Raw genomic sequence first — 14,247 nt, forward strand, 5'->3', positions numbered from 1 at the left:
CCAGCGCCAGGTTTGAGTGGTGGCCATTGCTGGGACTACAGCCAGTACTCGAAGAAGAGGAGTTAATGGAGGCGGGACTGAACATATGTCCGGGTTAACAGCAGGATATAGCTGACAGGTCCCAGAGAGGGGAGTGAGGGAGTTGGGAGGGGCTGCTTTGAGAGGCTGGGGTTGCTGGAATGAAAGTGTAAAGGGAGTATAACCTTGGAAGGAGTTGCCATCAGTGGGCACCAGGGACCTCCCAGAGGAGGTAACCCCCTTTTGCCTAACACCAGATTGCGCAGTTGCTGGGCTACTTTGGCATGGGCTGCTGCCTGGCATGGGCCTCCCCCTGGGTAAGGTAACAACAGGGGCAGGATGAGGCCCTTAAGTGGTCATTAATTGATCAGTGATGGTCCTCAATAGGCCCAAGGCAGGCAGGACATCTGATGCCTCCACCATCTCCAACTCGCCCCCCCCCCCACCACACTTCCAGCCATAACAAGTCTGGGTTGGGGAGGTGGGGTGGGCAAAGGGCAAGCCACATGTTGCATTTTACGAGCCCCTGACTATCTTCAAACCTGCCGGTGTTGGGGAAGGAGCTATAAAATTTTGCCTCAAAAGTCAGGAGAGGAAGCAAGAAGGGTAAGAAAGTCTCAAAAACATCCTATGAAAGTACAACAACAACCAGATGTAAGACATCGTCCAACACTGCAGAAGGTAACAAAGTTGCAGGTGAAAGATTGGTTAGGAAAGAAGTGCGGATAGCCTGGACCAAAGTGTCGTTTTCAAATTATAAGGAGATTATTGCAGACAACGTTTTGCTCAGGAAAGTATTTTTAATTCATTCATAGGATGTGGGCATCACTGGCAAAGCCAGCATTTATTGCCCATTACTAATCGCCCTTGAGAAGGTGGTGAAGTAGGCTTGAACCACTGCAGTCTATGTGATGTAGGTATACTCAGTATTTTGGAGCTACAATCATCCAGGCAAGAAGAGAATATTCCATCACACTCTTGACTTTTTCCTTGTAAATGGTGGAAAAGCTAGAAGTCAAGAGGTAAGTTACTTGCTGCACAATTCCTAGCCCTGACCTGTAGACAACCATGTTTGTCATAAAGTTAAGGATCTACAAATTTGACAATGTTTCACTTATTCCTTGAGCAGGCCACATGCTGTATTTTACAAGACCCCTGCCTTCAAACCCACCAGCAGGGTAGTGTAAAATTCCATCCCATAGCTAGCTCATTAGCATAACTTCAGGGATATATTTTGATGGAGCTAGACAGCAGATGGGAATTTCAAATTGTATGTAAGGAAAATTTAAATGAATGGTAACAAATATAACATCACAATAAGTGGGCAATATTTCTGAAAGCCTTCAGAGAATCTCAGCAGACATCTCAGTCTCAAGGCTAAAGGGTAGAAGCCTCAAAATGTTGCGGCGGAGGGGGGGGGGGTGGAATTAAGGGAGTTTCTTCAATTACCCTAAGTCAACATGTCTCCAAGCAGAGCTTTCAGGCCTATCTGCTGACCTAGATTCTGGGGAGACTGTACTCAAGATAGATGTGCCTGGCCTGCAGAATTGGTTGGCTTGACGAGATAGTTCGTCACCCCATTTTGACTTGATTTATACTGTACCATTGCAAACCTGGCATTTTGATTAGGGTGCATCCAAGCAATTTTCCAACATTATGGTTAGTCAGGTATCCACCTATCTTAATAATGTCACTGGTGTCTGTTTCAGCTTCTCTTGTGAAGAAGAGCATTCCCCTGCATTTATTGTGTCCTAAAGTGGGAAATGTTCACTTCCGTCATATACAGATGTGTATTAATAGATAGGCACAAAGATTAATGGTACTGGGAAAAGCTGGAGAATTCTATCTCATCAGTCAGGGCTGGATTTTGATCAAATTCCAGATGTGGGAGACCAGCAGCAAACTTCGTCCAACATCCAGTTTCTACTACACTGTGGATCATTGATTTAAATGATTGGTAAACCATTTATAATGCAGCTTGAATTTCCAATATGAGCTTTCCATGGCTAAAGCCTTTTAACAACTGTGCAAAGTTGGAAAATTACCCTGTAAAAGTCTTTGACAGTATCATCTCTAACACTGAAGAAGAGCAACCATTAATATAGGAGGCAGCATTAGAGTCTCTGCAGTTTTATCCCAGCTTCCTGGTGCTTATCACAGGGCCACTGCTTGTATGCATAAAGTCCAGCGTGAAATTATAGTTTTAGTTATTACCTTTAGTGGTGATAAGTAAACTTGATTGTGACATTCTGAGCTTGGTTGAGATTTTGTCATTCGTGGTAAAGAGGCGTTATTTAACTTTAACTTTGCTGCTCTATACCATTTGCTAGTCTTGTTTGAACAGTCTTAGAGAATATAGCAGACAGAATAAATGAACCATGATTTACTTCCTAATTATTTTCTAAATGTCCTTTCTTCCAGTTAGCCAAAAAAGTCATCGGGCTACAACACCGTTAAGATGAGTTGTTCATTTCATTGCTTGTGATGAGGGTCCACATTTTGCTATCAGTTTGAAGACAGCATGTGAAATCACTGAAAGAAGATTTTTCTGTAATGAACTTGTCCCATCAGTAAAATGAAAACAGCGCTTTCTTCACACACTTGAAGAAACTGACTTTCCTTCATAATTGAGAAAGTGACAAAAGTTTTTCCACTGTTAATTACATTTTATTCATTTATATTTTAGCAAAATAGCTTGTTTGATTATGAATTAGGTAATTAAAAAATATAACTGTGTAAATGTGCATTTTCAACTTTTAAAAACAATTAGAAATGCCGTCTGAACCTAGTAAGGATTATTTTAGATTGCTATATCAAAAATGTATATTAACCTTTTAGCTAAATAAACTACCAGGAAATCTGAATACTTCCCATTGAAGAGAAACAAATAATGTGGATAATATTAAATGTTACTACTGATAAGAAATATTTTACTTAAGTTACAACTTACTTTTTCATGGTTGATAACTTTTTAAAATGGGATTGTTTAAGGGTGCTTTATTTTCATGCAATAATTTTAAGTAAATGATGACTTGATGGGGTCAATCTAAATAAGTTCTGGCTCACTAATTTCAGCACTATTTTTGTTTGTTTTTATTCTTTGATGAATTAGGAATTAACCTAAATGTTCATTTCCCTTTAAGGGGCTTTTTCCATTTGTATGGCAAAACACTTTTTGGTTGTTGTGTACTGCAGTTTTGTTACCAGCAGGGAGCACTATTACACATGGTTAATTACAAAAGTTTTGTAGGTGTTCAGAATGAATAGATTGTCAACTGTTTAAAAGGAGTAAAAATTCAGTTAATTTACTTTTCTTGTCCAGTAATTCTAATTTGTTGGGATCTTAAAATTTGCAGTTTTCTTCCAGCTTTAATTATTAACTAATAATGTTTAACAAAATAGTTAAAGATGTCACAATTAATTGCGTGAATTCTGTGTATCCATATGTGGTTTTGTAATTGAATGTACTCCTTGCAATGTTAGTATGCAAGATGCCATTGCCAGATGAACCTTTCTCATGTAGTTATACTCTCTCACACGATGAAAAATCAACAGCCTTTTACACACTTGTGATTGTAATTAGTTTCAGAAACCTGGTTTGATTTTACTGAATTAGACACAGAGGTAGATTAATGGGCAAATTCATGGAAAATCATGAAATTGCATTCTATCACTCACTGCTCCACCACAGGCTGCACTATGGACCATACCTCTTTCCCCTCCCCAGCCCCCCTCCCCCAGAGCCAGTAGTTAAATCCGTTTATGTGGCAAGACCTTCCCCTTTCCACTCTCTCGTGCTGTTAGAAACTCCATAAAAAGTGTCTCCTTGTTCAATCAAGTGTAACTGGGCTTTTAATGGTGATTGTGATCTGAATAATAACTATTGCTGTACAACAGATCCAGCCTTGAAAAATTAATTTATTTACTGAGTGTTGTTAAATGTCTCCATTATGAATCATTACTAGAGTTTTGAAACTAAATTTTTAATTTTTTATGAAGTTTTGAATATTTCAGCTTCTCTCAGCAAGTCTTTCTTTGAGGTCAGCAGTGAGCAAGCACCCAAGCTTCTCTCCCGAATGAAAATCTAGGCTAATATTTTTTTTAACTTCACCTGAAGAATATTTAAAGTCTATTCTTTAAAGATTAAATATAGAAAGTGATTAGTGTATAAATAATTGAACTAAATATGGAATATTCTAAACACCTAAATGAACTGAGGAAATGCTGCATTGCTGGAGGGGCTGTCCTTCAATTGTGACCTTAAATCCAGGCTTCACCTTCTCAAGCAAACATAAAAGATCCCATGACACTTCTCCAAGAAGAACAGGTGAGTTCTTATCCAGTCATTATTTCATTTCTGTTTGTGGGAGCTTGGCTGTCAGATTTTCCAAACTACAGCAGTAATAACGCTTTAAATGTATCTCAGTTGCTGTAAAACGCCTTTGGATGGCTTGAAACTGTAAAAGGCAATATATAAATGGACGTTATTTCTTTTATTCTGCTTCATTTCAGGCTTACTTGGACAGGTCCTCTCAGATCAGGAATACCTAAGCCTCTCTCTTTAATTAGAGACTGCGCTGACCACCATTATTTTCCCTTTCAGCTGCGTCAGATCATTTATACTTGTATTGTGATAATGATAAAAATGCATAATATTGTGAATCTTGACCAATTCAATTGACATGAAAACTAGCCTATGAATGTCTCGTAACCATTATTAGTTTCTGCCTGAATATGAAATGCATCTCCAAAGTAGAAATCACAACAGTTCACAATCTTTCAAATCAAGTGAATTGATACATTAGACTTGGTAAGCCCACGCTGCAGAAGGAATTTGCATAAGAATTGCCTTGTGTTCCTAATTTTGAAACTATGGAAATGTTTGTTTTGAGCACAGTAGTAACATGGTCAGTTCAAACAAAATGACAAAAGTTCTGAATTAACAAATGAATAAAATGGAAGATGGTGTACACTAAAAAGCACTGAATTAAAACACTATGTCACTGTGGTCCTCCTGCATTAGAAGACCTCCCTCCTCCCACATCCTTGCCCCCGAGCTCCATAATGACCAGATTTAGTTTGTATGTTACCCTTAGCCGTCTTGTCCTTCTCTGTCTGAATGATTGGTTTCCCTGTTTACTTAACAAGCCAGTTTCTCTCCCAGATATCCACCACTTCTGTAGGGTTGAGTAGTCATTGCCTGGGGTCAATTTTTAATTTTAGCAGTGGCTAAAAACTGATGGTAGTGGAGCAGCAATCCTTTACACACCCCACCCATGATCAGCAGGAGGTATAATGGGTGGCCGCTCTGGTATCACCATTATTGGCCCTTTTGAGTTGAAAATTATCATCTTTATTCTGTCTTGTCTTGTAAAGTTTCACAGTATCAGGTACTCCAAAGTATTTGTTTGTATGAACTTGTCTGGGAAACCATCTATTCTGAGGTAGCTGAGAAGTAGATTATAAAGCAAAGAATTACCAGCTTTTTTTGAAAAAATATCCCTCACAATTGCATTGTAAAGGACCTGTTTTGCCAATTGTTTTTTCACTTCCCCTGGCACTAACCTAGACACCAAATATGACAAAGGCACATCCAACCCAATGGAACCTGTAATGTCCTCTTCACTAATATCTGGCATCATGTGCCAAGCAACAACCTGATATAGCCATGGAATCACACCTTTCAAGAAATATCTCAGACCCCTCCATCGCCATCTCTGGGTATGTCCTGTCCCACCAGTGGGACAGACCCACCAGAGGTGGTGGTGCTGTGGTGTACAGTCAGGAAGGAGTGTCCCTGGGAGTCCTCAACATTGACTTTGCAACCCCATGAAGTCTCATGGCATCAGGTCATACATGGGCAAAGAAACCCCTTACTGATTTCCCTCAGTTGGGGGAAGAAAGTAGGTGGTTAAGTGCACGCTCACATTGAACCTCATTTGGAAGAAGTACTGTTGGTGAAAATGGCACAGGATATACTCTGGGACTTCAATGTCCATCACTAAAATTGGCTTAGTAGCATCACTACTGACTGAGTCCTGAAAGACATAGATGCTAGACTGACCCTGTGGCGGGTGGTGAGAGAACCAACATGAGGGGAAAAAAACCTACTTGATCTCATTTTCTTCAATCTACCTGTTGCAGATGTCTCTGTTCATGACAATACTGATAGGAGTGAGCATCATACAGTCCTTGTGATGAATTGCCACAAAGTTCTTCAACATTAAAAATAGGTAAATTGAGATTTAAACTTGAAAGCAAGTTTCCTTGCTACGGTTTGTGACTACAGGCAATGTTCAGTGGGAGCTATTTTACTGGGTTACCATATGTTGGCTGAATACTCCTTATTAATAAATTGTAGATTGTACACCTGTAGCAGAATGATTGAATATTTAAGGTGGTGGATAGGGTGGCAATCAAGTGGGATGATTTGTCTTGTATGGTGTTGAGGTGGCAATCAAGTGGGGTGATTTGTCTTGTATGGTGTTGAGCTTCTTAAGTGTTGTTGGAGCTGTACTCATCCAGGTCAGTGAAAGAGTACTCCATCATACTCCTGATTGTTGCCTTATGGATGGTTGAAAGACTTTGGGGAATCAGGAGATGAGCTAGTCACCACAGAATTCCCAGTCTCTGACATGTTCTCACAGCCACTGAATTTATATGGCTGGTCCAGTTAAGCTTCTGATTAATAGTAACCCCCAGGATGTTCATGGTGGGGATTCAGCAATAATAATGCCATTGAACATTGAGGAGATGGTTAGATACTTTCGTGTTAGATGGTCATTGCCTGGCACAAATGTTACTTGGCACTTACCAGTCCCAACTTGAATATTGTCCAGTTCTTGGTAAATGTGCTAGCGCATTGCTTTACTATCTGAGGAAATGTGAATAAAACGGAATACTGTGCCACCATCTGCAAACATTCCCACTTCTGACTTGGGAAGATCATTGATGAACCAACTGAAGATGGTTGGGTCCAAGACACTGCCCCAAGGAACTCATACAGCAAAGTGCTGGGCTGAGATGATTGGCCTCCAACAGCCACAATCATCTTCCTTTGTGCTAAGTATGACTTATGCCAGTGGACAGCTTTCTTTCCCGATTCCCATAGACTTCAATTTTATGAGGGTTTGTTGATGCCACATTCAGACGTTGCCTTGCTGTCAAGGGTAGTCACTCACTTCAGCTTGGGAATTCAGCTCTTTTGCCCAAATTTGGACGAAGGTTGTAATGAGATCTGGAGCCAAGAGGTGGAACCCAAACTATGTATTGGTAAGTGCTGCTTGGTAGCACTGTCGATAATATCTTCTGTCACTTTGCAGATAATTGAGAATAGGTGATGGGCTGGTAATTGATTAAATTGGATTTCACAGAATTACAGCACAGGAGGAGGCCATTCAGCCTGTTGAGTCTGTCCTGAATCTTTGAATGAGCAATTCACCTAGTGCCACTCCCCCGCTTTCTCCCTGTAACCCTGCACATTCTTCCTTTTCAGATAATTCAATTCCCTCTTGAATGCATAGATTGAACCTGCCTCCACCACACTTCCAGGCAGCAAATTCCAGATCTTAACCACTTGCTGCATGAAAAAGTTTCTCATGTCTCCCTTGCTTCTTTTGCCAATTACCTTACATATGAGACCTCTAATTCTCGATCCTTCCACCAGAGAGTACAGTTTTTCGCTACCTACTCTGTCCAGACCTTTCATGATTTTGAATACCTCAATTGAATCTCCTCTCAACCTTCTCCTCTGCAAAACAGTCCCAACTTTTCCAATCTACCTACGTAACTGAAATTCCTCATCCCTGAAACCATTCTCATGATTTGTCCTGCTTTTTGCGGACAGGACATAACTGGGCAATTTTTCACTGTCTGATAATTGGCAGTGTTGTAACTGTATTGGGACAGCTTGGCTAGAGGTGCAGCTAGCTCTGGAAAGTGGCAGCGTTTCACCCGTTTGAGAGTTCGCACGATACACAGCGAACATTGCCTACCACACAATTGAGCAGCATTGTGTTTGAATTTCAGTGCTGGTGCGATGCCAGTCAGCAGCAAGTTGTTAGAATGTGAATACATGTTCAGTACATGGTACAGTACCTCCCTACAACAGCATTTTGGAGTATCGTGCATTTACATGGGAAATCTCAAAACTACAAACCTGCATACTACAACACCATGGTGCAGTGCACAGAGGTTCTCTGAGCAACAAACTGTTGCACCATTAACCATTTTTTTCATGTTTTGCATTCCAAGAATGAGTGAACTTCCAGAGATATTGAGCCCCTATTGAGCGAAAGCTGGAGTGGTGTTTTCTGGCAGAATGGCATATTTTGTTTTGAATCTATAAAATGAGGCAATAAAAAGGATCCAGCACATTTCTTAAAGTAAATTTACAAATGAGTATGAAGATTATCCAACAAAGAACTTGGAGAGTTTAGAAAAGCTTAGATAACAAAAATTGGGGATAAAAGTTATTAAGGTTATTTTGTACAATAAATGCTGGCAAAGTTTTCCGATTATCAAAGCTAGTGTATGGCTTCCGAATGTGAACCACCAAGGTGCCTGAGATATTCCTGAATTTGTTGTGTAGAGATTTGGTGGGTAATTATAGAAAACAGTTATACAATTTTTTTTGTGCAAGCAAAACAAAAAAGGCCTACAACTTAATGGAACCTTCCACTGTCCATTGATCCAGGAGATGTATATATGCACAGGTGCAATGCAAGACATTGAGGTTTTAATCAGTTTATTACAGCATTATTATTCTCTGCACATCACTGTTCTGCCAGAAGAAAAGCAGATCAATTCATATCATGGTTGTAAATAGAGAAAATGAATCTGACATCAGTTTTAGTGAGGTGCTGAAATTTCCACCATCATGACATACTTTGATAGCTAATAAATTAATTGTCAGACCAGAGCTAACATGACAAAAGAAAACAGAAATTATATCACTGCAATGTCCAAACTGAGCACTTAAGCTTGCCACACAGTGCATATTCTTTAGTCTTGCTGTCCACAGATGCAGCTGCTAAGTGAAGGACTCCCATCTTGACATATAGTACACAATACATAATGCGTAGTGCAGCCTCCCAAGTAATGCAACAATCGAAAAGATACAAATCATGTGGTTTCATGACAAGTGGCAGTAGCTGATTACAATTCAAGTTAAGGGCCAGTGATGTCAGTCAACTATTGTCCTATGGGGACTGACCACTTAAAAATGTTAACACACAAATTTTCTCAATACACATTTTTTAGTTAATGATTAAGCCAGAACAAACTTACAAATCCGTAATCAATTTAATTGCTACTAAGTCATCTTGAGCTATTACAGGATTCAAATCATAAAATGCTTATGTTATTGAAACAATGTAACTTGGCTTAATTAGGATTCAAAAGTAGATGATAACTTTGGTAATGATGATCAGTAATTGTGCTGGTCTCTTAATTACATGACACCAACTGACAATTCATCACTACATCATGAAGGAGAGAAAATTCTGCCCAAATTTGTAGCTGAAATAGGTGATCTGAGTTTCTGTTCTTAATAAGCAAATTAAGGAACTAAATATACCACATTTCCTTGGACAGAAACAAAACATTACATTCAAAATGAATCTTAATAGAATCAACTGGACTTTACCAAACAAAACCCAGTACAAGGACCAAGCATGCAGTGAGATACGTGAATACCAACCAGTGCTAATAAATCATGAGAATAAAATGAAACAGAAAGTCATTCTTTTTTTCCGTACAGAAGAACCTGTTCTTTGATATAAGGAGCACAAAGCTGCAGTTTAGGAAAAGCAATTAATAAACCAGAAAATATCTTGACTGCATCTTTCCTGGAAATGATATTAAAGAACAAAGAGTAGTTAAAAGTGATACTGAAGGAAGTAAATGCATGAAAATTTAGATGATTTAAATTGCAGGAGCAAAGTTTGAACAATTTACAAATGTAACTAACCGAGAGCCAGGTAGAGCTCATAGCACACTCTCCCTTGCACAATAGGATTTTTCATTAAATTATAAGATTTACTGATTCCCCAACGTTCTAGAGTTTTTATTCATGTCAATGCCATGTTGTGATGCCATGGCATACAAGACTATGGGCCTATTGCTGGAAAATGGGATTAGAATAGTTAGGTACTTGTTTGGCTGGCGCAGACTCGATGGGCCGAAGGGCCTTTTTCTGTGCTGTAGACCTCTATGACTCTAAGACTATAAAGGAATGTTTAAGTCCCAATGCTGTGGCAGCTGGGATATACTGAGGGACATAAAGCACAATTGCTATTAATTGTAGTAAATAATAAGTAATTCCATATCAAGTACATGCGGAGGCACAAAACACAACCTGTATGTTAACCACAGACAAAATGAAGGTTAGTCCAAATTAAATTTGACAAGATTTATCACAAGAATAGAAGAATGCCATACAAAGAGCACCAACCATGGCTTGGAGCAGATTACCCCATGCTTCTTTGCCACCTGGTTATTATTCTCTGCTCAATGAATGATCTTGATGAATGTAATCACAAACATAAAGCATTTAGAAGATCCTGCTTTATATCAATCTGCATGCACACACTTAACAACCAATCATTGGCTTTTCCTATGACTAGACACAAAGGTTAGATAATACACAATTGGATGTATGAAGTTTTCACTTCAGTGAGTAGCTATCTGAGAAAGGAGACCAACCAAGCAAAAGTAAGTCTTCTCTTTTGTACTTCAATTGAAGAGATAATCTTGTCTTGAAGAACTCTCGCCCTCTTTTTCCAGAGAGGCCTACAAAGACCAATTGGGCAATTGCTACCAGCTGCAAAATAAAGAAAAAACATAATAAAAGTAGGGATATGGAAAGTCCATTGAGGGTCATCCCTCTAGTGCAATAATTCTCCAGTGTTGGCATCCAATTGTGTTTTGAACAACCCCAATATTTTCAGTTGAGTATTTTGTTATATTTATCTAAACACTTGTTGCTCTTGTAGTAGACATTTTCTTCATAACTGTTGAAAATTTACTTTTCGTTAATTGTCACTTATGCCTCATGGTCATACTTGGGTTATTTTGAAGAAATCTGAGTTTGCCTTGTGGCCATATGTCTTGAACATTTTAGGACCAAATATGAATAAAGCTGGAAATTATCCCCAGAAGTTTAATGCAAAAATTAAAGTTAACCGTGATAGAATTTGGAAGCCTCAAGATCAGAATATTGGAGTCCTGGTGTGATGCCCTATTACTATCCTTGACTGGTGAAGGTAGTCCTTCATCTCTTTGTACAAATGGACAACTTTGAATGTAGAGCACATCTTTAGTTATATACAGTCATATGTAGCTTCATGAAGGAAAAGGGTGCTGGGATGCAGCCACTGATGCATACTAACTCCTTTCAGCATTATACTTTGTAAAAATAGCTGTAAGCATGATTTGAAGAATTTTGCAAAGAAAAAATTAGTAGTTTTGATGAGTGAACCCAATTACATTCAGTTTTCCAATTACTAACATTAATACATTTTTAACCTGAAAACAAAAATGAATTTGCTCACAGCTACATTAAGATAGGGAAAATATAAAACCAAATCCCCAGGAATTTGAAATTGGAAATTTGAATAGAAAATGCTGGACAAAGCAGGTCAAACAGCATCTGTGGAGAGAAACAAGAGTTAACGTTTCAGGTCGGTGACCTTTCATCAGAGCTTCATTAACTCTGTTTCTCTCCACAGATGCTGTCTGACCTGCTGAGAATTTCTAGTATTTTCTGTTTTTATTTCAGATTTCTAGCATCTATAGTATTTTGCTTTTGTTGTTGTAGCCCAAGAATTTGTTTGACTAAAGTTCCCATAATTGAGGAAGTACCTTTGCTGTAAACACATAAAAATCCTCCAGGATACAAGATATGTTACAGAATTTGATAAACATGTTATTTTATTATCCTGTTTGAAATACTTTTAGAAAACATTTAATATTTCAACAGTTTTCTCTAACCTCTACTTTATAGTTCTTCCTCTCTGATTGGTCGCTTAAAGGATACATTAGTCTTGTGCTTGAAAATATTAGCTATACTCATCTTTATAAATCAATTTTGAAGCACATTTGGTGCCTTAGTCTAATAACTAATTTTTGCTTGTTACCATAAAACAAGAAGCTTGCACATACGTCACTTGTAAAATTTTATTTCAGTGTCCACACAATCATAAAAGAGGTCCGCCACTTCTGAAGGGTCAACAGGTCCTTCACACTTCAAGATATCCTGCATGGCTTCCAGACCTTGATTCTCCAGATCCAGCATGGTTTGCCAAAGCTTCTGACCAGGGTCCTATAGAGACAAATTGTTATTTTGAAAATGTTATTTATTTAATAAGCCAACATGAACAGAATATAGTGGTTTCACTAAACCAAAGTGAAACCATACTTCACAATATTTGGAAAAGATGGATATCACATAATTCCAATTAGATCATTGTAAATCAGAATTACAAATATCATGGAACTAATGAGCTGGAGCAAAATGTGCTTCTTCACAGAGAAAAAGCTCATTATTCATTCTTGTGAACAACAGGTATCCAGAGCCATTAACAGGTGCAAAAATGTTTGAGTCCCTTCTTTTGATTTTGTTAACATCATTGAATGCTCCACTACTTTTGACCCTATGTTGAAGGGAAGGTCATTGATGATGCAGCTGAAGATGGTTGGGCCTAGGACACTACCCTGAGGAACTCCTGCAGTGATGTCCTGGGGCTGAGGTGATTGGCCTCCAACAACCACAACCATCTTCCTTTGTGCTAAGTATGACTCCAGCCAATGGGGAGTTTTTCCCCTGATTCCCACTGACTTCAAATTTTGCTCTGGCTCCTTGATGCCACTCTCTGTCAAATGCTGCCTTGATGTGAAGGGCAGTCCTGGCTTTGCCTCTGCAATTTAGCTCTTTTTGTTCATATTTGTATCAAGGCTGTAATGAGATCTGGAGTAGAGTAGCTCTGGTTGAATCCAGGGCAGGTTAATGGTGAGAAGGTGTCACTGAATAGCACAGTCAACAACACCTTTCATCATTTTGCTTTGATGATTGAGAGGAGACTGATGGGACAGTAATTGCAGCATTGGATTTGCCCTGCATTTTATGGACAGGATAGAATTGGGAAATTTTCTACATCGTCAGGTAGATTCCAGTCTTGTAGTTGTACTGGAACGGTTTGGCTTGGGGCGCGGCTAGTTCTGGAGCATGTCTTCAGAACTACAGTTAGGGTGTTGTCAGGTCCCATTTCCAGTGCCTTTTCTGGATATCATATGGAGCGAATTAAATGAATTCAGCTGAAGACTGGCATTTGTGATGTTGGGAATCTAGGGAAGAGTTGAGATGGATCATCCATTCAGCACTCCTGGCTGAAGCTGGTTGCACTGATGTGATGGGTTCCACCATCATTGAGGATAAGGATATTTGTGGAGCCTCCTGCTCTGGTTAGCTGTTTAATTATCATTCACCATTCATGACTAGGTGTGGCAGGACTTCAGAGCCTTGATTTGATCCATTGGTTGTGGATTCTGTTTATAGCATGCTGCTTCTGCAGCTGTTTTAGCTTCACCAGTTTGGCACCTCATTTGTAGGTATGCTTCGTAGTGCTCGTGGCATGCTTTCCTACACTGTTCATTAAAACATGGCTAGTAAAATCTTACGATTTAATGTGTATTTGATTTCCCTGTTCTTCCAAAATGTATTTCCAATTACTATCTTCTGTAATGGTGTATGAACAGCTTCCTTAATGGTTCAATGAGCTTATCCACAGACCAAGGAGGTCCAGGATTGGTGCTTGCCAAGTTAGCCGATCTCAGTGGGAGTAATGCTTAAGGACAGTTCAGTGGCCTTAGTGCCACCAAGTTAGTGAAAGGAAAAATAAATCTCCCAAAGTTCTTGCTTCTGATTGCCATCTGGTGACTCCCACTGCTTTTAAATTTGCTCTTTGAATGGGGGGGTGTATCACTGGCAGGACCGTGGTTATTGCCCACTGCACTGCTGCTGTGTCACCCTCTTGATTGTACTCATTTTTATACAAATGAGCAGGGTTGAGCTGGTAGATATGATAGGACATTTGTGCAATTTTTCATGACGCCAGCTGTTGTAGTCATTTTTATACGTCGGTTATTAATTTCACAACTTATACTCGATTCAAAACAAACTGTGCTTCTAGGTTCTTATTCAATCCACCCAAACGCTAACAGGTGATACAG

General features: G+C 39.2%; 2 protein-coding genes across 6 annotated transcripts in view; one reads left to right on the forward strand and one right to left on the reverse strand.

Annotated features, from left to right (window-relative positions):
* LOC144678926 (WAS/WASL-interacting protein family member 3-like) overlaps positions 1-3,326 on the forward strand; it is a 130,602-nt gene extending 127,276 nt beyond the window's left edge. For all 5 annotated transcript variants that reach the window (XM_078539023.1, XM_078539026.1, XM_078539027.1 and 2 more), the window contains one exon: positions 2,440-3,326. In XM_078539023.1, coding sequence (XP_078395149.1) covers positions 2,440-2,475 — 36 coding nt within the window. In that variant the 3' untranslated portion in view covers positions 2,476-3,326. The remainder of the gene's footprint in view (positions 1-2,439) is intronic.
* Positions 3,327-8,749: 5,423 nt separating this feature from the next.
* Positions 8,750-14,247, reverse strand: part of LOC144678928 (secernin-1-like) — a 152,787-nt gene continuing 147,289 nt past the window's right edge. The window contains exons 8-9 of the mRNA XM_078539029.1: positions 12,181-12,340; positions 8,750-10,840 (exon numbers count right to left, since the gene is read on the reverse strand). Of these exons, the coding sequence (XP_078395155.1) occupies positions 12,182-12,340 (159 nt within the window). The 3' untranslated portion in view covers positions 8,750-10,840; position 12,181. The remainder of the gene's footprint in view (positions 10,841-12,180; positions 12,341-14,247) is intronic.

This window comes from Cetorhinus maximus, chromosome 3 (genome assembly GCF_964194155.1).
Source record: "Cetorhinus maximus chromosome 3, sCetMax3.hap1.1, whole genome shotgun sequence".
NCBI lineage: Eukaryota > Metazoa > Chordata > Chondrichthyes > Lamniformes > Cetorhinidae > Cetorhinus > Cetorhinus maximus.